We start from the raw sequence: 23,806 nt of genomic DNA, 5'->3' as shown, positions 1-23,806 counted from the left end.
ATTAAGGAGTGGCTCTTCTGCAAAGTGTGCACCGTTGCCTCAGGTTCAGACACACGATGATCCTTGCATATCATCCTCCAGGCAAAGTGGAATTATTGTTTTCTGTAAATGGAATTATGTAGCCTAGACTAACTACAGTGAAGAGAAAAAAACACCAAGTAATTTAAAAATACTAAGCTTTGCCATCATTAGTAAAGTACTCTTTTATAAACTGACAGTACATTTCAGCTTGTACTAAGAAAAAGAGCTGAAGAACTGAGCTGTTGTGTGCTTATTATTATTACTACTATTATTATTAAAAAGGCAACTTGGAAAGAGAGGAGGTGGAAAAATATAAATGACATTACTGTCTTGCAGTTCAAAATATCTAAAGAAATTAAGAAAAGAACAATCCCCAAATTTAGGTAAAATTAAATAATTTTAATAATAAAATATTCTCCTTCATTGTATTTGTTTCGTGCTAAATCCTTCCTGAAAATCAGTAGGCATCAGTGAATATAATCATTATGCAAAACCATTTACACTAGTTGAGGGCTTAGCTGTGAGAAAATGGTTTCTTAACTCTGAAAACAGAAGCATCAGCTCAGCAGAAGAACTTGTAATTTTAAAATATGTTACCTGAACAATAGCAAAATATGCAACTGGAGGTTCAGTGTCAAGGCATCACATTTAGTGAGTATTACCTCTACTGCATTTAGTAGAAGCTTACGCCTGCTCATGTTAGGCTTAAATTTATATGGAACACATTTTCTTTAACAGAAGTAAGGTATTATTTGGGCATTTGTGCATACTGAATAGAAAATCACACAGAAATATGACTAAGAGATCAAATTCTTAGTTTCCTATTTGTATATTCAAATATAAAAATATATGGTTTCTTCTCAGTGATATGAAATCAGGATTAATTAATTGATTTCAAAGATTACAGCAGTGTAACTGAAATCAGCATCTATTCTAAATGTTTTTCCCCCCCAAGGGAATTTGAAAGACATATTCAAATGCAGATTCAAATATCATTAGAAAAAACAACATAAAACCTCCCATCTACTTTACTATTGTTAAAAGTACATAGACTTTTTTCCCCTGATTAATAATTTCTAATGAAGTTATAAGTAATGCTGGAGTTTCACCACTCAATTTCTTTACCAGAAATAACCACCAGGAAAATTCACATTCACTTTTGGAATTACAATAGCATCTGGCTTTAAAATACTAACCTGCTGGAACTTTGAAGCCATCCTAATCCTATAGCCCTAGAATTCAGCTTCTGATTCTTTTACCCTACACTTCACAAGGTACTTTTTCTTATCTTTATTACTAACAGCAGAATAATATAATATTGTGCTTTGAGACCCACTGGTTTACCATATTTTATCCCGGTAAGCAGGATGTATGCTTACCAGCAGGATAAAAGCAGTACTCTGGCAGATTTACTTACCAAAGAATCCAAACACTAGTTTCAAGTTAAAAAGGCATAAGGCCATAAAATTATCAGGGCAGATGCCACATCTCTCTGTGTACACCAACCTCTTCCTCTTCACTCATTGATGCATGAAAACTGTGAAAGGAATTTCTCCAGCAGACCTGTCTCTGCTTAGACGCTTTTCTTTAGGAACAGAGAAATACTCAAGCAATTTTAGACCCAGAAATGAAAAAAGAAGTTTGCAGATCCACACAGACCAACAAGAGCTATGCTGCATCACAGAAGAAAAAAATTCTTATAGAGAGAATGTGTACTTATATGACTGATGCCATGAATATTTACACTCCAAATGATTTAAGGATTCTGGAAAATGGTGTCTGATCAACAGTGTCTATAAAACTTGGTTTTATCAATGGCACATATTGTTAGCTTGTATTTTTGGACAGAAAGCATTATAACATTGGTATCAATACTAAAGATTTTCACACAGATACCTCCCCCAAAAGAAAAAAATACCATATGCAAACCAAAATTAGTTTATGTTCTTTGCTTAGGTCCCTCATTCCAGAAACTCATTGGCCATCGCCTCCAAGGAAACACATGAAAAAGCTTGTCAGAGAGTTCTTCTTGCTTAAAAAGCTGCTACCACACATTTCTAATCTTTTTTATGAGCCTAAAATATTTCTTTCTGAAATTATCTCACTTCTCTTGAGTATTTCTGTGTGAGATATCTATGCTTCTTTTCTATATTACTCTTAAAATACAGGGTTTTTTTCTGCTATATACAGACGCATATACTACTAAAAAGACCTTATGATTCAAACCAAAAATTGTTCATGGGACTCATTTATGTCTTTCACAGAATAATAAGGTCCTCAGCACCAGGATTGGAGTTCTTTTGGCTTGTTTTCATTTGGATTTTTGTTTTGTCATTAAAATGGTACTACTTCCATTAGTATTCACACCAGGTAGAAAACTTCATTGATGCAGAAAATAAAGATTTATATTGTATTACCTATAACCCAGGAAAGCTGAAGGAATTTATAATATCCTTCTTAGATTGGCTCAAAGGGCATGAGTCAGAGGGCAGAATGGAGAATGGAAACAATACTGGATTGTAAGAGGCAGCATTCTGTAGTTACTTTCTAGCTTCCTGAAAAAGGGACCTTGTATTAGTAATTCATGCACTGATAGTTATCACTGAGATTGACATAAGAAAAATTACATTGGCCTCCATGGGTTTATTTCCTCAGGTCCATCACAACCTAAACAGAAGTCTGTGCCTGAGGTTGTTAAGGTGGATAACCACATGACTTCATTAACATGTCAAATAAAGGCCATTAATGATGGATTGGATGAACAGAAAGCATATCCACTTGCAACCGTGATTTTTAAATCAGATTTTTCAGCCTTTATACCTTATTTTGGGCCAAATACTGAAGTTTCAATAGCATTATCTTTGTTTCTGACATAGTAATGAAAACCTCTAATTGAGTAATACCTTAGTGTTTATTCATCTTTACTATTACTACAAGCTGATTAGGAAGGGTAGGGAAATCTAGGGTTATGACAGACCTGTTCACTTCTCAAGTTTCTTCTGAACATGATGGCTTTAGAATCTTGTTCTAGATTCTTGTCCAAAGTTCTTTATATAACAAATAGAAAAGCACCTTATAAATGTCTCCTTTGACTGAAAAAGTAATGTAAGAATCTAAAACATTTATTAATTGTGGCCTTCCATATGTTCTTGAAGGTGAAAAAAACCCATTGATTCTGCACATTTTAAAGCATTAACTGAAAATCAAGCTGATATTTTGCTTTCTCTGCCCTAGGGCTTTTATCATTCCATAACTGCAAAATCATTACTAGTGGCTTACTTACCCAATTGTAAAAGATGCAATGTCGGGAGTACCCCATTTTTTTCTGGAATGTCAAACAAAAAATCTCCTCATGTTTTTAAGAGCATATTAGTAACACAAAAAAAAATAAGCGGTGTTGTCACTGACAGCTCACACAGAAAAAATCCATCCATTAGGCAAGCCTTTGATATCAGTGCAAAATCTCTATATTGTAGATACTGCAGAAACAACTGGCTTGTCCTCCCATGAGAGCTGGGTCCCTCCGTGGTAGGTCTAGACTGATTTTTCTTTTGGAAGTGTCAGAACAATTGGCAGATTTCTCCCAATTTGCCTCCCAGAGAAATCCAATAACTTAAGAATCTAAGTCTTCATGTAAGAAATATTTATTGTTTTTCAATGAAGAGAAGATGGAATAAGCTATGCATAGCTGAAATATATGTGACTGCAAGTAGCTGAGGGGTCATGATTGTGGCCACAAAGCCAGGAAAAAATGTACTTGGTGTTATCCCTGTCCCAGAATAGACTAGGTTACTACTGCAAGAAGAGTTGCAAACCACTTGGAAAGACTTGTGTTGATGTCTTGTTTCTCCTGAACATGTGTAATAAAGCATTCTGCCCCGCAAACTCCAAGGGGGATTCTAGGCCAGTGGATTTAAAAAATGAGACAGAGGAAAGAAATATTTAAAGTCTTTCTATTACAATCCAGTTTTGTAATCAAAATCAAATCGTATTCAGTAGTTTATTTCTTTAATACTGCTGGTCTCTCTCTGCTCTTTCCTGATGTGACAGTAAATTTAATAATTAATCACAGTGAAATTTAAATTTTCAGAATTCTCAGTCTCACAGGTGAGATGCTATATTAGCTGGGAGAGGCAGTTCACAATGCTCAGAAGTATTGTTTTAGACCCTGTGCAGGACCATGTCAATAGCACCGCATCATGTTAATGATTTGTATTGAGATTTCTTATGCCAATATAAAAGCTAGAAACTTACTTTAAAAATATAAATATGAAAACTAAGATTCTGGAGAATTAGACAGTAACCTCAAAAACTCATAGAAGTTACTGAACGCACACAATGTAGGTTAGAGTCAAGCATTTTCTTGATTAAAGCTGGGTTGCTAAAGATTTTTAGCAACTCCAAAATACAAAGCTAGATAGTGTTGTGAGGACACAATTTTTGATAGTGAAGGCATAACCTTATAATATCTTTCTGCATATATTTTCTTCCTTCTTTTCTTCCCTCAGTTTTTGCTAAATAAACACTAGGTGCTTATGCACAGAAGTATCAGTGAAAATATTTCACAGATTATAGTATCTGATAATTTTTTTTTTTTCTTACTCCTCTTCAGAATGAGAAATTGCTTCTTAGATCACATAAGTCTGCACTGGTGGCAGCGACATCACCGAGATGGGATTTCCTATCTGGAATTCTTCTCTGTGACTTAATCACACCAATGCAGATTTTTGTTTTTCAGCAACAGTAAGACTCAAAGTATTCAGACAGCTGAATACCAGTCCTAGGTACTTCTAGAAACTTTTCAAGTTAGAAGGGGCTGATGACTAAGGGAGGTATAAATAAGAAGAATAGCACTTGTTCTGCCAGATGTCCTAATTTTTTTTTATTCATCTTAGGCTCCACTTGCTGCTTACTATGAAAAGAGCAATCAATTATCGGTGCAGTGGTATTACTAAGTCACAGATAAAAATCATCAGGTAAATATATCTTCTGTCTTTGTTCCTAGAATTGCTTCTCACTATTACATATAAACAGTAAGAGGTATATAAAGAGTGATCACTTACTACTTGAAGTAAAGAAAGATACCCAAATCCTACATTATCAAAGTTTACTTTCACGTTTTTCCATCGGGCACTTTGATTGTTTTTTATGAGTTCCTCGCACTGACTAAAATTGTTGATTTGGTCGACTTCAAACCTTTCATCAGTTGTGGTGTTAACACAGTAGTAGAATTTCCCAGCAAACAGATTTACTCCCATGATGCTGAAAATTAGCCAGAATATAAGACAAACGAGAAGCACGTTCATGATGGATGGAATTGCTCCTAAAAGGGCATTCACAACCACCTAGTACACAAATACAGGGGGGAAAAGAAAAGAGTGTAAGAATATTTACAGCAATAAAGTTTTGTATACTGTTTTACCAATGCTTAATAAATGCTTGTTCAGAAACTAATACTATAAATTTTAAAGCAATACATTAATAACTGTAGCATTGCACTGTTCTTTTAAATACTTAACATTAGTATATGCAATGAAAGGAAAATAAGTGAGAAAATGAATTTAAAGAAGAACAAAAGAGAAGACCTGGTGGTCATAAGATGAAGCCTGACAATAGTGTGTTTTATATAAAAAAGACAAACATGTTAAATATAAATACAGACATAATAAAATTCTAAAAATGCATCAAATTATAGCTTAAAAATGTTTAAAGAAAAATGGCAACCAGTAGATTTGATCAACGTAGCTTTGAAATTTAAGCTGAAAACACAAACGCCATGAATCTAGAAACTAAGCTCTACATTAAAAGGATTATGCAGGAATTAAATACATATCTTTATTGCCTTATTGTTCCATGCAAGATTATAACAAAGATTAATTTCTTTGTATAGAAAAGCAAGACAGTTTTGCAATATGTGTCTGCTTGAATCAACATAATTTATTTCAAGCTCCAGTCTTATTGTTTCATGTATTGAGTTTAAGTCAGTAATACCCTTCATTTATCTAAAGAAGGACATATATCAAGGACATATTTAGGGGATTTGATTTTGCATTTGAAATTACTTCTGGCCAGTTGCCTTCTCAGCGCTTTGCAGGCAAGATGTCAATAATTACTTACGTAGATAAAAAGTGTATTTTTCTAATATATATTGTAATTAATCACATGTGTCTGTCAGAGCTATCAAAACTTCTGTGATATTTGTTTGGCTAATAGCTGAGCAATCATTTCTCCTTAAACATCCAACACCAGATCTCATTTACAGGTTATATTTTATTTTAAATTTTACTTCTTTTCTCTGTAAAACTTTTGGGACCTTGTAGGAAGGTAAAATAAAATATATAGTAGGGCTCTGATTCTCAGTAAGCCAATTCCTGGAGTAAGACAGGAAAAGACTGGCATGGATATTTGGGGTGTAGTAAGCTTAGTCCATCTTTGTGCCCTGCTTTCTGCAGCATAAAGGGGGTCTCTCCACAACCAGTGTAACTTGAGAGCTGCTCAGTCTTACTACCTGTGTTTCACAGGCTCTTGAAGGTCTTTGGAAGCAGAGTATTGTGGTTGTGTTACTCATCACTTGGCACCCTCCTCCTTGCAAATGTCATGCCCAGGAAATAGAACCTGTTTGGAGATCTTAGGTAGAAATGTTATTTTCAGGGCATATTTTCTTCTTGTTTTAAGGGCCTCCTCCATTACCAGACCATAGAAATTGGACCTTTCTTTAACGGAGAATTCTCCTTATCTATTATAAAACCATGATTTTTTTTAAAATTTAGCTTTTCTTGGCAGCTTCTATTTTTGGTGGTAACTTTAAAGGAAGCATGCTTGCTTCTTGAGATTTCTGTTATACAAAATGTGAAGTACCTAGGTGATGTATGCATAAGGCAGGCACTTTAAAAAGCATTTAAAAAGGCTAACAAGGTCCCAGTAATAGTCTGAACATAAGAAACAATTTTCAAAGGAGTGAGGGAAATTATTTTTACTGTTCATGGGGAGAAGAAATCTGTTGCTACTTAGCCTGATGGAACTGAGAACAACCTAAAAATTAGGAATGAAATTATTCTGGAATTTATTCCAAGTCTGACCTGATCTATGACACTGTCCTACTGCTGCTTTGAAATTCTAGGCCAGCTAATGCTTGCCTTTTCTTTTTTATCACCCATAAAAATGTTCTGGATGTGTTACACTAGCTGAACTCCTTTGGTTAATCTTGGTGAAAAAACTGAAAATAAAGATGTCAAGAACAAAAGACAGGGATTTAGTCCTGCAACTTGAATAAATTAAGGTTACCTGTGCTCACACAAAGAATGGTTTTGTATGAATTGAGTGCCTGTAGCAGTTACCTTTTTAACAACCCTGAAATCCATTGGACCACAGCACAGATCCAGAATGAGCAGCAGAATGCTAACAGCTACGGTAATTGTTACAACAGTTATGAATTGGTAATGGTTGTAGAAAGAAAGATTTCTACAAAATGCCGGCAAGTGTGTCTCTCATCTTTAGAAGAAACAGGTATTGTAGCCTTGCTACTGAGACTGCCAAAAGATCAGCCACATCTTCTTGAATAAGAAGTGAACAGCTTCCAGCAACTGTTCTAACAACGGTTCCAACAACTTATTTCATATAGGTCACTGAAAACCCATCAAATGGTAACAATTTTTGGTCACTACTGACCTGGCCTGGATGCGAACTGGTGACCTAGAGATGAAAGGCTCTGTATCCTATTACCAACCCCTTGAGCTATCCAGTCCCCCTGGAAGGTTTTTTAAGAAAAGAAGAAAAGAAAATTAAAACTTTTAGAAGTTGCTTTCTGTTTGCGTTTTGGTTTTGTTTGATTTTTTTTCCCCCACCAGTGCTGAGCCTTTGCCCTATCATATTTGTAATCTAAAACTGCATTTTTACATGCTGGTCAGCTGCTCGGCTGACTGTAAAGTCTCTTCAACATATACAGTTGCAGGCAATTGCTTTATCAGTGGTTTTTCTGGGTTGGGTTTTTTTTGTTTGTTTTTTTTTTTTTTCTTTTGGTATTTGCTTTGGGAATTGCTGAGGTATATAAGGATAACCAGGACATTAGCTTACATAATATATATCCAAGATAGCACCCATACTTACACGTGACACCTACAAACATAAGTTACAGCAAATGGACAGAAAGAAGTGAGAACCAATTGAAAAGTGAACTGAATGCAGAAAAGAGATCAATTAGCATTTCTTAATGAGTTAAAAATTTAGCCAATAAAAATTGTAAATCTTGTCCTGTTGAAAAGAGTCTGTAGTGGGTTACAAGAATGTCAAGCAACTACAGCTCTTATTTTTGTGCATTCTTCAAATCTAGATCAGCTGTACATGATTCTAAATGCATTTTTTATTTTCAAAGGGGCTGTTCTTTTGTGCCTATTTTCTGTTATTCCTTGATACAGAATATAATGCTAGTAAGTTAGAAAAAGATGGTTTCAGTTGTTTGTTTGGTTGGTTTTTTAAATTACCTATGCATTTCCTCAAGGCTGAGATGATGTTGGTCAGGCTGACTCCAGTGAGCAAGCTGCAAAAGCCCAAGTTGATTCTGCTTGTTCACCTTCCTATAGCTTCAGGTAGGTGGAACAGCAGTAAGTGCAAGTGAGAAGCAACACCTGACACCTACGAAGACAAATGGGCTCTAGACTATTTTACATCTCAGCTGATATTCATCCAGGAAAAAAAATAATCACTGTGGCATACCATGTCTCCCCTAGAAGAAAGCAGTATTTCATATATATATATATATATATACACACACAATTTTTTCATGTTTACATTTTCATAACATTTCTCTTCCAACATCAGATATATACATAAGAAAAAAAGAATTACTGCAATGCTAATTGTCTGTCTTATCTTCTGGCTGATATGACATTATGTCAATACAAATTAGTAGTCCAGTTGTTTTCTGTTGTTGATGTTTGTATCTTTTTTTTCTTTTTGACAGCTATCCAAAGAAGACAGCAAAATGGAACAGGAAAAAAAATATCAGATTTACTATGAGAGCTGTGCTTATGTATAGAATAAGGACTGTGAAAAATACCATTATATCCCTGCCATATAAGTAGACTACAAGTAAGCTTTACCAGATTCATACATATCTGAAACACACACTGAGATATATAGGTATTATAATTCCCACAGCAAAATAGCTTCAATGGATCCTGGCACCTCAGCAGTCACAGACAGTCTTTCCAGGAATTCCTACACTGGACCTGACTAATGGATATATCAGGGCCTCCTGAACCAGGAACAATCTTCAGCAGTACTTACTAGGTTTTTTCCATAACTTTTGCAGATTCTGTGAAGAAGTTTCAAACTCTGTCCCTGGTGCAAATGAGGAGGAAGTGATCATCTTTGCAATGGAAAGGAAGATGACAGGATTATGTCTGGAACATTTTTCCAACTTAAAATGCCTCCACCTTGGAAGTTGCCAAATTCCTTTAAGCCAATAGGCTTAAACAGGAAAAGTTTCCCAAAGATTTGATGTGTCAGATCTCATATCAGAGTTTGAAAGAGTCCATCAAAGGCTATAGAGGTTATTTAATGGTTATCACTTTTTTTTTTTCCTGCATGTACATTCTCATGTGAGATTCACATAACAAGCACAAAAAGCCAGATAATTTTTTTTCACCAGGAACTTTATGGATCAAATAAAACCACATCTTCTATGCATACTATATGGCCCTAACAAGCATAAGACATGTTCCTCCAGTACTTAATTCCTTGATGACTGGGAAAGCCTGAGAGAGCTTTCAGGACCTCCAGAGAAGAGGAACAAATTGTGGTCTTGAGTACATATGTCCAAAAAAATAAAGTTTCTTTCTCTTGAAGTGACTACCTGTATTGTCACACAGTCATAGACCCTATATGGTGGTTGTCAGGAAAAGCCTTCATCTCTCTCTTAGCAGCACAAAGATTGAAGAGCCAATTGGTCAAAGACAGCAGCATGCAGAGAGAGTTTGACAATAGCATACACAGCATAAGCCTCATTAAAGCAAAATCGGAAAATTCATTCCTGACTCAAATGACACTGCACTGGGCAGGATTTGAGAGTAAGCTATGAGTATTAGCTTGTCTTGAACAAGTATGAGGTAAAAACCTCTGCCATGAGATCATGAATCTCCCCTGCTCAACTGGCCAAAGTTCAGATGTACACAAAGCTGCCAGAGAGAATATTTGTACTGAAAAATGAAGAAATGAGCAAGTAGCCATTGGTTTAGATTCTTGGTCCACCACAGAGGTAAGATTGTTGGAATGAGCAGGTAGATATGCTGTGAGTGGACAGGAATGGAGGCTCAGGTGACATACATGATCTGAATTTAGCATGTTCTCATAGTGAAGGACTTTGAGGACATCACACAAGGAGGGCTCGAAGATGCTGAAAACAACATGACTTGACCAGGTTGTGGGTATCAGGTAACAGACAAGTGTATTCTCTCTTAAACTGTGGAATAGTTGAGGCAAGGGAGGCAAAGACATAAGGAATACAGTAACTTTCCCAGTCAGGTGATCAAAAGAGTACTTGAGAGAGACCATGAAGAAAGGCCATACCCGACTCACAAAGATTAGCACTATCTGATAGTCCAGGACAAAGAATCATTGAAACAGACCTCTTTCTTGACAATTATCATCCCTTGCTCTTTGCAGTCATGATTCAACAGCTCTAAGAGAACCGGTGCATCAACTGATTTACTTGTATTATGGCAGCATAAGCATACCACTGGCCCTCCATGGGCCAAGCACTATCAGAGTGAGATCAGCTGTCCAGCAGTTTGAATTCAATGTATATCTTTCCTTGATGTACTTTTAACTGAGCTTTTCCACTATCACTGGATCCTCTGTCATATGTATATTATACATTTTCTAGTTTACCTATCATGAAGCATGAGCACATGTTCCTATCAGGCAAGTCAGAAACATATAATAGGAACTTCTCTATATGCAAACAACAATGTTTTCCAAAGACTGGTGCTTATGAAAATGTAGACAGATGCTCATAAGGTGACAGGCAATCAAAAAATTTGTTATGAAAACCAAATTTAAGAGAGATATGCACCCAGTACTTTATGTCCATGTGATAGGAAGGAAGACTTCTACATCAAAGAAGTTCAAAAGAAAAAAAAAAAAAAAAAGAAACCAAACCCACGCTCCCAGCCCCAAGCCCCTGGATTTTGCTATTGCACATCAAACCCAAATCCAAAATATAAATTGCCCTATTACAAACCCTTTTGAAAGGTAATTAGAAAGGCAAAACTAGATAGTCTAGAGCAAAAAGTTTACAAGTATTCTTTCAAGTACCTTCCCAAAAAAATGCTTGAATGGCTCCTCAGTTCCCAGGGATGAAACTCATAAGTGTATCTATGAAGAATAGGGAAATTCTCACAGAGTATCTCTTAGTAAGCTTTTCACACTTTGGGGGTCATAGGTGGCTTCGAGTTTATGAGATTGTAGTTTCTGGCATTTTGCTACTAAAACTGTATACATTAAGATAATCTGGAACCTTGGAGATATGCAGTGTGATGTAAGACACAGCACTAGATTTCTGGAAGAGAAGTACCTTAAGAAACGTGCAATTCCTTCAATTTTCTCATTTGGTTTGTCAGGTAAAAAGAGGAAATGCATGGACCTGTAGGGTAATCAGTGGTGATAAAGTCTTAATCAACAAACAAAATCAACAGAAAAAAGTTTTAGCAAATACAATTTTCATCAATGATAAGATCATCCACCAGTTCAGTGATGAAATGTGTTACTATCCATGTATGTGCAAAGATTAACAAGGGTGAAGGTGAGCTTAAACATTTCAATAATTTAGATTAAAATTGTGGAATCCTTAAAATAATTAAGTTGGAAATGCCCAGTTGACAGTAACTATTTGTGTTCATTTTCGTTGTGAGAGCACCTTGTGACAGACAGCACTGAGATCACGATCACCAATGTGCTATCCCTAAATAAAGTGTAAACAATCTCTAACAAAATAGGCCTAATTATTTCTCATAGACAGAGGTTTTTGACTGGGTAGGAGATGGGTTTGACCTTGTGAAACAGTGAATTATACCAGTTAAAATCAAGTCAAGATTTCTTCTGATATTTTACTCCAAATATGATGATTTATACTTAACTATATATATCCATGCATAAGAAAACGTTTTATTCCCCTTTTTTAAACCTAACATTTACCATCCAAAAATCAAACCTTGTGTAAACCCTTTTCATCCTAAACAATTTATAACAAGTTATAAAGTTGAAGGGACCGGCGCTTGAATGGCAAAACAGGGATCTCATCTGAATTTCTACTGTTTTAAAATTCCCCAAAGCCTGGAATTCAAAGCACTATTTTCTTATTCAGTAAACATAACACTTGGGAACAGCTGGTTTTCTTAAAATAATAATAAAAAAGAAAATAAAAATAAAAAAAGGAGAAATAATTTATCAGTAATTACTGATTTTTTCAAGGTATAGTATACATGCAATGTAAACATCTTGTAGCAGTGGTGTAGTAGGCACTGTGTGTTTACAGGACCATTTTCCGCAGTGTCATGCGAAAGCAGTGCTTGCACCCCTGCTGTCCCTTCCTGCATGTGACCTGGTGTTTGTAAGGTGGTAGGGGGCTCAGGGTGACACAAGAGGTTGGGGCAGTCCCTTTGTTCTGACCAAATAGAACAAAAAATCTGTAATAACAGCTTCTTGTTCTCCCTCCTACTACAAAACAGATGATGAGTACTGCATTTCTCTGAAGTTAGAGGAACCACTTTTGTAAGTCATAATGCAGCAGAAAGTCAGTGGGATGGGAGGAAATGGCTATGGGGCTTAAATCAGGAGAAGCTATGTCTGTTCGAAATGTTCCTCTCACAAAGGCAATGAGGTACCTGATGCGTGGGCCAGCAGACAGCATCCAAACACCGCCCAGTGCAGAGGATTAAGACTGATCGTCAGCGGAGGCTTAGGGATCTTTGCCACAGTTGCTTAGTGTGAGGCTTGGAGATGCCCATGAAGAAAAATAACTGATGATGCAGTACAGGAAAAATATTCCCACACAAGATAACCTTGTCTCATCTGAGTGTATCCATACAGCTTGATGGAAGAGGGATGCCACATACGGATGTATAAGGATTACAGTTCTTTGTGATGAAGGGATAAAGTATATGTGCATTCCCACAGCAGTAATGTAGATGGGAACATTTATTCAAAGTTAATAAAGAAAATTTATCACAATTTTCCAATGTTTATATCAAGTAGTAAAACATATCTGACAATAGCAGATGAGGACAGAATGGGGGAGGGAGAAAGAGAGGGAACAAAGAAAGAGAGATAGAGATTATGATAATTCTTTTACTTGCCAATACATATTTTAACAAGACACCTCAAAACTACATATTTTCTCACTGGGTAGCTTGGAATGGGTACACTGGGAAGAAGCATCCTGCATGTGTTTGATGATCAGCTATGAACTGGTTTGAGAGGCAACAGAGGATGAGAATTAAAATATTTCTGTGAGAGAAAGCGCAACCTACTTGACATGATCCAAATAATGATTCTAGGGAGGAACTATGGTGAATCTAAAAATGTAGATTCATCCAGGTTATTCAAACCTTCTCATTTGCAATTAATTATTCCTCTCCATTTTATCTTAATGGACTTCTTGTGAGAAATTCTTATAACTCTGTCCCACAAAGAGAAATCAGGGTGCTGCACCATGGCTGTATGAATGTGTCATCTGTAATCCGCTAATTATGTTCCACTGTTCCAGTATTTACCTCATTGTAAAAAACAAACCCCAACCAACCCATACAATGCCTCCTAGAATCAAAATCAAATACCTCTGCACATCCCCCCCACAAAAAACCAACCAAAACCCAACCAACAAACAACAACAACAAAAACTCAAAAAGAAAAACCACAAACCTCCCCAAAATCCCCTATATCAAATAGACATTTCCCCTAACCCAGCTTGTGTCTGTTGTCTCTTGTTATCACTGTGGACACCTGAGAAGAGTCTGGCTTTTTTTTTTTTTCTCTCTCCTCCAACCAAAATTAAAGGCATTTTACAGATTTTGCCTTTAAGAATTGCATAGTAAAAGAACTAGAATATTGCCACCTTTGCTACACAGTTTGCCTTGATGCCATGTATGTACATATAATTTATTCTTAACTACATGACCTATAATTATGTAAGTTCAGAATTAAATGACATTTAGAATAATGTTTAGAAAAGTTAGAAGAAAAGAAAAAATGAAACTGAAATCTTATTCTAGCAAACTAATGCTTATCCTTAATTCAGGATCACTGCAAAGTAGCAAGTAGAAAGTATGTGAAAGTAAATTATGATAGTGAGACTAGTATTTTACTATAAATCAAGAGAAAAGCACAGAAGATTATTTAATGAAATAAATGAGTGAATTTTGTCAGAGTGTTAGAACTGGCATGAGAAGTACCTCAAATGTGAAAGAACTGAAAAAAATTGAGTATTTATGACAAGATTTTCAATTTTTGAGTAAAATGAAGACTGTATTTGGAATACAGGGTGAAGACTATTAGAAAACTACCACTTAAAGTGCCAATTGTAAAGAAAAATTTGGAATTTAACTGAGGGTATGCAAAAAAAGAAAAAAAAAAAAAAAGACAGGCAGATGGAAAGAATCAGAGAGACCTGACAAGAAGGTACAACCAAATCTTGATCTTAACAGTAATGAACAAATAAAGTTGAAGCAAGAGATATAAGATCTCAGAGGAAAATAAATCAGTCCCTTAACAAGCCAACTGCAGTCTTTTCTACTTCTCCTCGTTGTACAACTGCAGCTGACTAAAGAATGCTTCTGATAGTGAATTGTATCTTCAAAGAAAGCAAAATACTTCCTCAAACACTTCCTGCATAAACTATTTTTATGGCACTTTGTCCTGGAAAAAATTCACGCAATTGGGTGGTGAGTTTATATCTTGGAATGCTAGAACTGCCAGCAGGGAGGTTAGGCTAGAGGATCCTTCTAACCACAATGATTCTGCAGTTTCTGTCCTAGCTTTTATAAGAAAATTTAACTTGGTTGAAGTAGCAACAGAAGCATTTCTTATTCACATAACAGTCTATTAAAAGCAAGCTACACTGTTGGTTTTAACAAAATACTGGAGTTCCCAGAGCAGCTTTGATTCTGTTTCTCACCAGAAATCAAATATACAACAAAACACTTTTGAAGACAACATTGAAGAAAAGACATAATTTAACATACTGTATGATGAAATACAATAATCATCTGCCAAGCAATAAATCACATGGCTGCATTGGTTTGAGAAGACCTGGTAAATATTGCAAATACATACAAGCATGAAAACAGAGTAATTATTTGGTGTGGGAACAAGATCTTCAAATTTCACCGGATGCAGGGAAAAAAACCCCAACTTTTTGCTCTTCCTGTTGCATAAATGAAATGTTATTGACGTTTATGGGTTGTTTAACATTTTTAATGAAAATATAAACTGTATTATATATGTATCTCATTCATATTTCATTAAATTTTGATCCTAAAAGGATTTTCTTCAAGACACAACAAACAAATTCTGACAAAAGTTATATCAGTTTCAATTATACAAGAAACTCCTTCAAAAGTTGCTTTCCAATTGTAGAGCTACAGTCTAAGAAAAAGTCTCAAAATACGAAGGTATTTCCTGTATGATTTATGAACATCTATACAGAGAGTCTTCTTACATCAAAGTTTGCAAATGTTTAAATTGTCTTTCAGGAGACACAACACTTCTAATAGACTTTCTTTAAAATTCAAAGGTAATGAATAAGATCACAGTCCCCAAAAAATCCTTCAAACTGCATAACCTTTTGATCAACAAAATATATTCCTCTATATTTAAGCGAAACTTGCAGAAGATAGTGAATACACTTCCTTGAGAGTGAATATGTAATTCTTAACTGTGAGATAAGATGCTAAATTTACAGTGAATGCTTTTTATGTTGATACATCATTGACAATGAAGCTATAAAACCCCTACACTAATGATACCTCCTACAGCTGGTGCTTGCAAGGGTTGCGGTCTAAGAACTGGATTTTTCTAAGGATCTGATAGTAAATGCAAATTTTTTAAATCACTGAGATGTCCTGCAGGACATGTCTAACTCCAAGAAGATACTACAAAAATTATACTGTTATTGGCATTTTATAAAAAATTACGAAAAACTAGTTTCCAACACAGGCCAAAGAAGACTGAACTCAGATTCCAAGAAAGGATTATATGTTATATGATGTCTTAATGTAACATGTAGGGGTTTGAAAATTGCGCAAAAAATTAAACTGCAATTATATAAATATCTATAGTCGTGACTATTCAGATTATAGTGTTTTCGTGTGTACTTAATGTATTACAAATAATGTTCAAAACTTTCTACGGGATATATTTGAATGTATGTAGCTATAAATTGTGTAACAGAGTAGGGCACATATCTTTCCAAAACAATGTAAAGACCAGATTCAAATTTTTAAAGAAAGTGGGTTTTTATCTCAGTTAAAAAAGCATCTAAACATATCTGCAGCACCTTTCTTCTGCAGAAAGAACTCTGGTATCTCTAAATAACAATATTGTTTTTTCTCCAAGTTTGTCATGTTATTTCTGTAACATCAGCAATTTCAAAGAATTATTTCCAAAGATATATTATTTCAAAGCAATTAAGAAGGGGGTGTAGGGTGCATAAATATAATCTACTTTTTCTGCTACTGGGATTCTCAAATGAGATTATTTCTCCTTCTAACCCTAAATACACAATGTAGTGATTAGTCACACCGCAATCATTAAGGATAGAAACGGGGGAAATACTATACCCATAATACAGGTAAGGGGAGGAACCAGTGGTCCACCCCATCCAAGCTGAAGAAAGGTTATCCTATATTGAATAGAAATATATAGCCTGTAGTTAGTTGTGAATCTGTAATGACAGACACTTGATACTATGTTTTATAATTCAATCATATGAGAAATTTTTCTTTCCTAGCAATGAAGTTTAGAGTATTCCTGAAAATGCCTCATTATCGCTTTCCTGGTAAGGGAATCTAAGGAATAGCCATTGAATTTTACAGGATATTTAAGAGATCAAATATTCTAATTTAGTTTTACGAGTTACAAAATTGGACTGGAAATTTGAAATACAGTAAATGTTTAAAGCCATCAGCCAGAAATATGCATAAGGCATGCAAAACTGAAAGTGCAAGTGGATTTCAGATTGTTTGCTGCCTTCTACTATTTCTCTAATAAATCAAGCACGGCATGACATGCTTTATTTTGTGAAATTAGACACAAATGCATGCTTTATTGTCACTTAATTCTCTAACTCAGCAAAGCAATGTATACTCAGTATTCTACATTTACAGATAGCATACCAATTCAGAACTAGCGCAAAAGCATTATATTGCAGGTACTAAAAAGCTAAACAAAAAGCAATGGGTATATTCAAATCTCAGTTTGCAGATACTTCTGTTCAGTACATATATTAACTGAGATGAGAATATAAACCCTAAGACAGAAATTTAAATTAAAGCAATTCTTTACTTTGCCTTCCAGCATCTGGGTGGAGTCAGTTTTGAGTATCTCTGTAGACAGTATTACAATTTCTCAGAATACAGTATACTAGCAGATATTTTAAACGCCTTTAATATGGCAAAATTCACTTCTGTGCTCAAGGCAAACACAGGCTATGGACCACTTGTACCCTATTTTGGTGTGAGTGATTCATAGATATTATACTCATTTGTATCCCATTTATGAAACAGCACAATTACAAAATTAAGTTGTACCTACAGGGTATAAATGTAGATTTATAAGAATGTAATTTAAAAAGTAAAGTATGTTTCATATTTAGGGATAACAGAATAGTTATTAGTGTTTGCTGACTATGTAAAATGCTGTATTCTTCCAATTCACCAGAACGGTAAACTTATTTAAGAAAAAGATTGATTTAAAGTAGCCGAGAACTTAGCAGATTTTTTTACAAAATAATGCAGAGCTTTTTACATACAGGGACTTTGTGGAACACATATGATCTCTTATATTTTCAAGGCAAAAATTGCACAGTTTTGAACACAGGGGTGAACACTAAAATTACAAGTACGTGCTGAATAAAACTCAGCTTCTTTTGTCACAGCTCAGTGTAGGTATAGGCAATACAAGAAAGCAAAGAAGGCTGATTTACTTTTACTTTCTGTTGGTAGAAAGAGTCTGGTTTTATGGATTTTTATGAAACGAACTCAGTTTCTGAGAAGACTGGTTTAACTATAGTCTTATCATGAGCTGGTCAATTATTTATTTTGAATCTTTTTACTGTTCGTGAGTCATTCATAAAGTAATGCTACTATCTGTCAATGAGCTGTTGTGAATATTTGCCAAGTGCTTTGGAAAAAAACATTTTCAGAAGTGCGTGTAACTAATAGTAAAGATAAGGCCTATCCAGTTGACCAGTCAAATTTTATAAGTGACTGGAATCAGGTACTTCACTGATTATCATTAATATTGGAGGACAGAGCTGAAACCTTTTTTGCTTTTCCAGGCTTGTCTGTGATTCCTACACAGTAAGTTGCTCATGAAATATTCATGCTTTGTATCTGAAATTCTATCATGTGATTGGGCTTCTGGCATAGTTTCATAGTTATTCAGTGGGAAATAAGGCAAAGCAGTAAATAGATTTAAAATAACAGGTACTTTTCTTTGAGCATGAATATCCTAAATCTTTTAGGTGGAAAATTTACAATGGCAATCATGTAAGGATACAGAAAAATGGAATAAAACATTTGTCAATAAATTTTGACATTATTTTTCTATAAGTGATCTCTTTTTTCCAACATCATATAAAGAGCTGCATTTCTTGTCTCTGTGTAACATCTATACTGGTCTCCCAGTCCTCCTGCAGCTGACCAAAACATTATTAAAAAAGTAAAGCTGACAGCAGTTTCTGGACATTTCTCTGCACAAAACCACAATTATCTGAATGTTCATGAACAGTAAGTACAAAGAAGGAGAAAGAGAAAATGGCTAAATCAAATAGTCATTCCAAACTTAAATGGAAATTTGTACATTCTGTAGTATTTGACCAGCTCTTACCCTGCTAAATATCAATTCATTAATTTCAAATAATGAGAAAATGGTTAAAAGTCGATTTGCTATATGAAACCGTAATTTATTAGCCTAGTAGACGTTGGTTAGCAGTAGTTTTTTTCTGATGCATTCTCAAGTAGAGAGATATGTAGCCTGCTGAATACAACTTAAGGAACAGAATTCTAAGCTTCAATTTGACTTGATTAAGCTTAGATTTTTATCTAAAGGTTGTTCAGATAGTATATTCCAGGCTAGTCCACTTGTTCATAATTGGCTTGAAATTCATTAGCACATTGTTTCCTCTTATGTTTCCATAAAGTAGCAAAAAGCATTCTCTTAAAACATATTTGAATGACATGCATATAGAGTTAGTTTGTATTCAGTGGCTTTAAGGAACAGAAGGTATAAACAAATGAAAAAATAAGTTAAAATGCTTTCTTGAGTGAGATGAATAGTAAGCAGGGTATCTAAGTTACTCAGAATAAGTAAGACATAACCTTATATACATTGTATTAAATATTGAACAGAGATTTGTTGAAATAAGAAAAGCATTCATTTTACAAAAAGAATAATTTCGTAGAGAAATCAAATAACTTGGTTTAGTTTTTAAAGTCAGCCAAACTCAGAAATAGATTTAAACCACTAGCAGGTATGAATATATCTCTAATACCATCTAGTAAAATTCGGTGGGGTTAGACCAAAGGTAGTTTATCAAATATAAAGAAAAATGAAGGCTTTCAACTGGTAACAGAAAATATCTTTATTAACTAATGCTAAATTAGATTCCTGTAAAAACATTATGATATGTTTATCAATAAAAAAATAATAAAATATTGTTACATGTTATTCATTATTAGGACTCTGTTAAGAGAGCTCATGGTAATTTCAAAGCCTTACATGGAAAACTCCTGAGATTGGCTAGAAAGTAAAGTAACCTTGATGAATGTAACTTCTATGTGATACTGCATATGGATTGAGGTGAATTGATGAAGCTTTTTGCTTATCTGTTAGTAAAAGAAATGCAATAGATAAAAAGATAGTGCAGCCTTTCTGCATGGACTTGTCATTCCTTGTTCTGCATGCATGTATTCTTTCTATGCATGCATAGTTTCAGATTCTTTCATGTTGTCTTACCCTCATGCCTTCAAAACGTGACAAAGCTCTTAGAGGTCTCAAAGCTCTTAGTGTCCTAAGGGACTTAATCGCACCAAGTTCAGAGTAACCCAATGCATTTGCTGTTAAGCTAACCAAAGAGACCTATATGAAAACAGGAAAGTAAAAATTATTATATTGTACATACTACTTTACATACCATAGATGTGAGATATAAACTTCTTTAGAAGCATCTAATTTTGGACCACTTTCTTCAGGGTTATTTCTTTTAAATAAATAAAATAAATAAATAAATGAATAAATAAAAGAGAAATAATATGAAAGAAGAGTAGGATAGGTAAATAAAGAAAAATATCATGAGGTAACAATTATTACCTGGAAACAGTAATACTTCCAGATTTCCTATTTTGCTAGTAATTTGAAGGCATTTAAAACCACAAAAATCAAATTAAATTAATCTCCTCTTTTTATCAGTTTAGGTATTGCTGGCTTTCTTTGTTTTACAGTGCTGTTGGGATCAGTAATTATAGTTGATAATGTCTCCACTTGATTGCCCACAACTAAAAGGGAAATCACTGAAGCCTGTTTTGAATTAACAGATGGGTCACAGAGCAGCATTGCTGTTCTGGAAATGCGTGGAAAGTATTAATTTTTCTGTATTTACTTACACTGACTAATCTTTTTGCCTGACTGCTGTATTTATGTGCTCTATAGGCTGCCATTAACCTGGATTATGCTGTTTCTTAAAGACCTTATAAGAACGGTTCCATAGGTGGCAGAACACAGGCCGTTATATATTCTATGTGCCTACGTTCCCTCACTGAGAAGTACAATATTCTCTACATTTGCCATGGCTCCCGTCCAAAATGATACTTCTGTTTGTTTACCATTTCCTCTAAATGCTCTTTCATTATATGATGTTCTAATTCCTTAACTATTTATTGGTCCAAAAATAGCATAACGGTCACATGTACTCTTTCATTATAAAGAATAATGCAACAGGTAAAAGGAACGCCAGGACAGTGCTCTTTAGGAAATGTACTTAAACCCAAGCATTTTATGTGAAATCTTCAGCTTTTAGAAATTAATAGCTTTTCTGGGTTTGTCAATCCTAAGCTCTAGCAACCCACAAAACTAGGTTCTTCTGAAATCTGAATTTCTTTCTCCAGCACATGCATCATAATACTGAAAACTTCCAGCCTTTCCAGATGCAAAATTAAAGGACATACCCATGTGTGCAAATGCAGGATTTAATCATGAGCTTATTCAGACACTTGAATATGTGCTACACCTTCACACGAAGTAGTCGTCAAATTTTTACATTCACAAGATAGATGTTTGGGATATTATGAATTAAATCAGGTCAAATATTTGTGAAAATGAGTTTAGAAAAGGAACAGGTGCTTCTGCTTGCATGCTTCTTTAAGCTTTTTTGTTATAGATGCCGCTTAGGTACCCACTTTGAGAAGAATTTAGACATTAAAGAACAAAAGAGTTTTCCAAAGAGAAGGTACTCTCTTTGTGTGAGTACTGTGTTTGATCATGGTTATCTCTAGCTGTAAAGGTGATTCTGAGATATATTTAATCCATGATGTACACCAATCAAAAAGGTTGTAGACACCTTTCACAAAACAAAGCTTGAGAAAATGAACTGTTCTGATTAGCCCTCATATACTAGGAACCTATTGAGAAACTGTTGGATTTTCAGCAATTCTTTGGGTCAGTAACTGCTTATGGAGCTCACTTTTTACCTATTCGGTGTCTTTTGCTAAGTCATTGAAACCAGGTCAAAATGCATCTTAATTTTAAAATCGAGCTTGTTCAATATCTTTTTTTCCTATAAGTTTTACCAGAAATGTCTATCTTAAAAATATGGTGACTATGTAAAACATCGTCTTTCAGTTTCACACACAGAACTTTATCACAGACTGCAGACACAGTATGCGTTTTTGCACATTGCAGGTTTTCTCAGGGGGGTATACTTAGGACATTAATTCTTCAATTCTGAATAATTTCGGCAATGCATCAAGAAATAGTCTCCCTCATGTCACAGCAAAGCAAGTACAGTTATAACTATGGGATAACCCTCACAGGAAAGATTACTGAGCCTGATTTCAAACACGGCTGTGAAGACTGCAAGTTCATAATATTTTTTGGACTTCAATACTAAGCCACACCACGAACACTACAGATGTATCTTGCATTCCTTGTAAAACCTCAGTTCAGCCATATACTAAAATCTGTGGACATGAATTTTGTTTTCTTGGCAGAGGAATTTTAATTCAGATGTGCGTCTGATGTCCACTGGACCAGACACCTATCTAAATGCTGGATGTGACTTAGACCTTCCCTTAGGAGGGAAGTTGGGTCCAAAGGTGGGAATGAGCAGCCAAGGGCAGAATGGAGGACAGCATGACCTCTTTCAACAACAGTGTTGGGATAAACCCTCTAACTACTTGTGGGGTTACCATGTGAAGTTCTTCTATTAGCAGGAGAACTCCCAGTCTTTCTTAACTCTGTGGTATAGGAAGGCAGTGTTGTTAAGTATAAAGTGAAAGACAGAAATACGGAATTTTTTCCATTTACCTTACTTTTTAAGTTAAAAAGTAAACTAGTTGGTATACATAGATACTACGGTTGCAGAGCAAGTAACTAAAAAAACGAGATAAAAAAAATATAAAACACCTAGGAAATATACAACATACATCAACTATCAGGAAGTCCAGCCAGCACCAGGCATTAGTAAAGTATGTTTGATAGCCATAGGCCACCCACTTCAGCAGCATTTCCAGAATGAAGATGTAAGTGAAGACCTTGTCAGCATATTCCAGCATGGTCTTGATAGTTTTACGCTGTTCAATATATATGTCTTCAAAAGCCTGTGAGTAAAAACATCGACAGATATTTGTTATTCTCTTTTGTTACTGCACACACTTCAGGTTGTAACTGAAGAAAAAACCCCAAACCCAACAAGAAAAGGAAATAATCTTTCTTCAAGAAAAGACACAGGAGTGTCACTTTTATCTAATGTTTCCTTTTCTGCTAACTCTGTATATACCTGTTTTTCCCTTGTGGAATTACATTTTCCAGTTCACAGGAAGGAGGAGCAGATATTACACAGCAACCACTCCACTGGTCAAAGATTTTTATTTGTTTACTTATTGCTGATTGTAAATTATTCTTCTGAGATCATGATTAGTACTCACAAATGCATCGATTCTGCAGAGTAGTATACCTGAACTGAATTCTACTGAGATCATTTGGTTTGTATGTAGGGCCATACAAAATCCAGGGTCACAGATGTAAAATTTTCAGGACAACGGCAATACAACTGACTTCTATTTTTAACTACTGTTGCTTTTTGAAAATGTTAAGTTATAAATCATAAAACCAGTTCTTCCTTTCTTAAAAACAATATATTAATCCAAATAAAATATCTGCTTTACTGTATTATTTACACTTTATGAGATACATAAAAAATTCTGAGATCTTAGGAATGTTATTTACACTTTTTGTGTGTTTTCATTTTTAGACATTTGAAAAAATATGCAGCTTCTTCTTTTCAGAAATTCTTCCT

At 34.9% G+C, this 23,806-nt stretch overlaps 1 protein-coding gene across 1 annotated transcript in view; it reads right to left on the bottom strand.

Annotated features, from left to right (window-relative positions):
- Positions 1-23,806, bottom strand: part of LOC102051605 (sodium channel protein type 1 subunit alpha) — a 103,472-nt gene that overhangs the window by 8,494 nt on the left and 71,172 nt on the right. The window contains exons 21-23 of the mRNA XM_027810719.2: positions 22,935-23,108; positions 20,251-20,373; positions 5,085-5,366 (exon numbers count right to left, since the gene is read on the bottom strand). Coding sequence (XP_027666520.2) covers positions 5,085-5,366; positions 20,251-20,373; positions 22,935-23,108 — 579 coding nt within the window. The remainder of the gene's footprint in view (positions 1-5,084; positions 5,367-20,250; positions 20,374-22,934; positions 23,109-23,806) is intronic.

Source organism: Falco cherrug, chromosome 8 (assembly GCF_023634085.1).
Source record: "Falco cherrug isolate bFalChe1 chromosome 8, bFalChe1.pri, whole genome shotgun sequence".
NCBI classification, from domain to species: domain Eukaryota; kingdom Metazoa; phylum Chordata; class Aves; order Falconiformes; family Falconidae; genus Falco; species Falco cherrug.
This window is presented reverse-complemented; position numbering and strand designations above follow the sequence as displayed.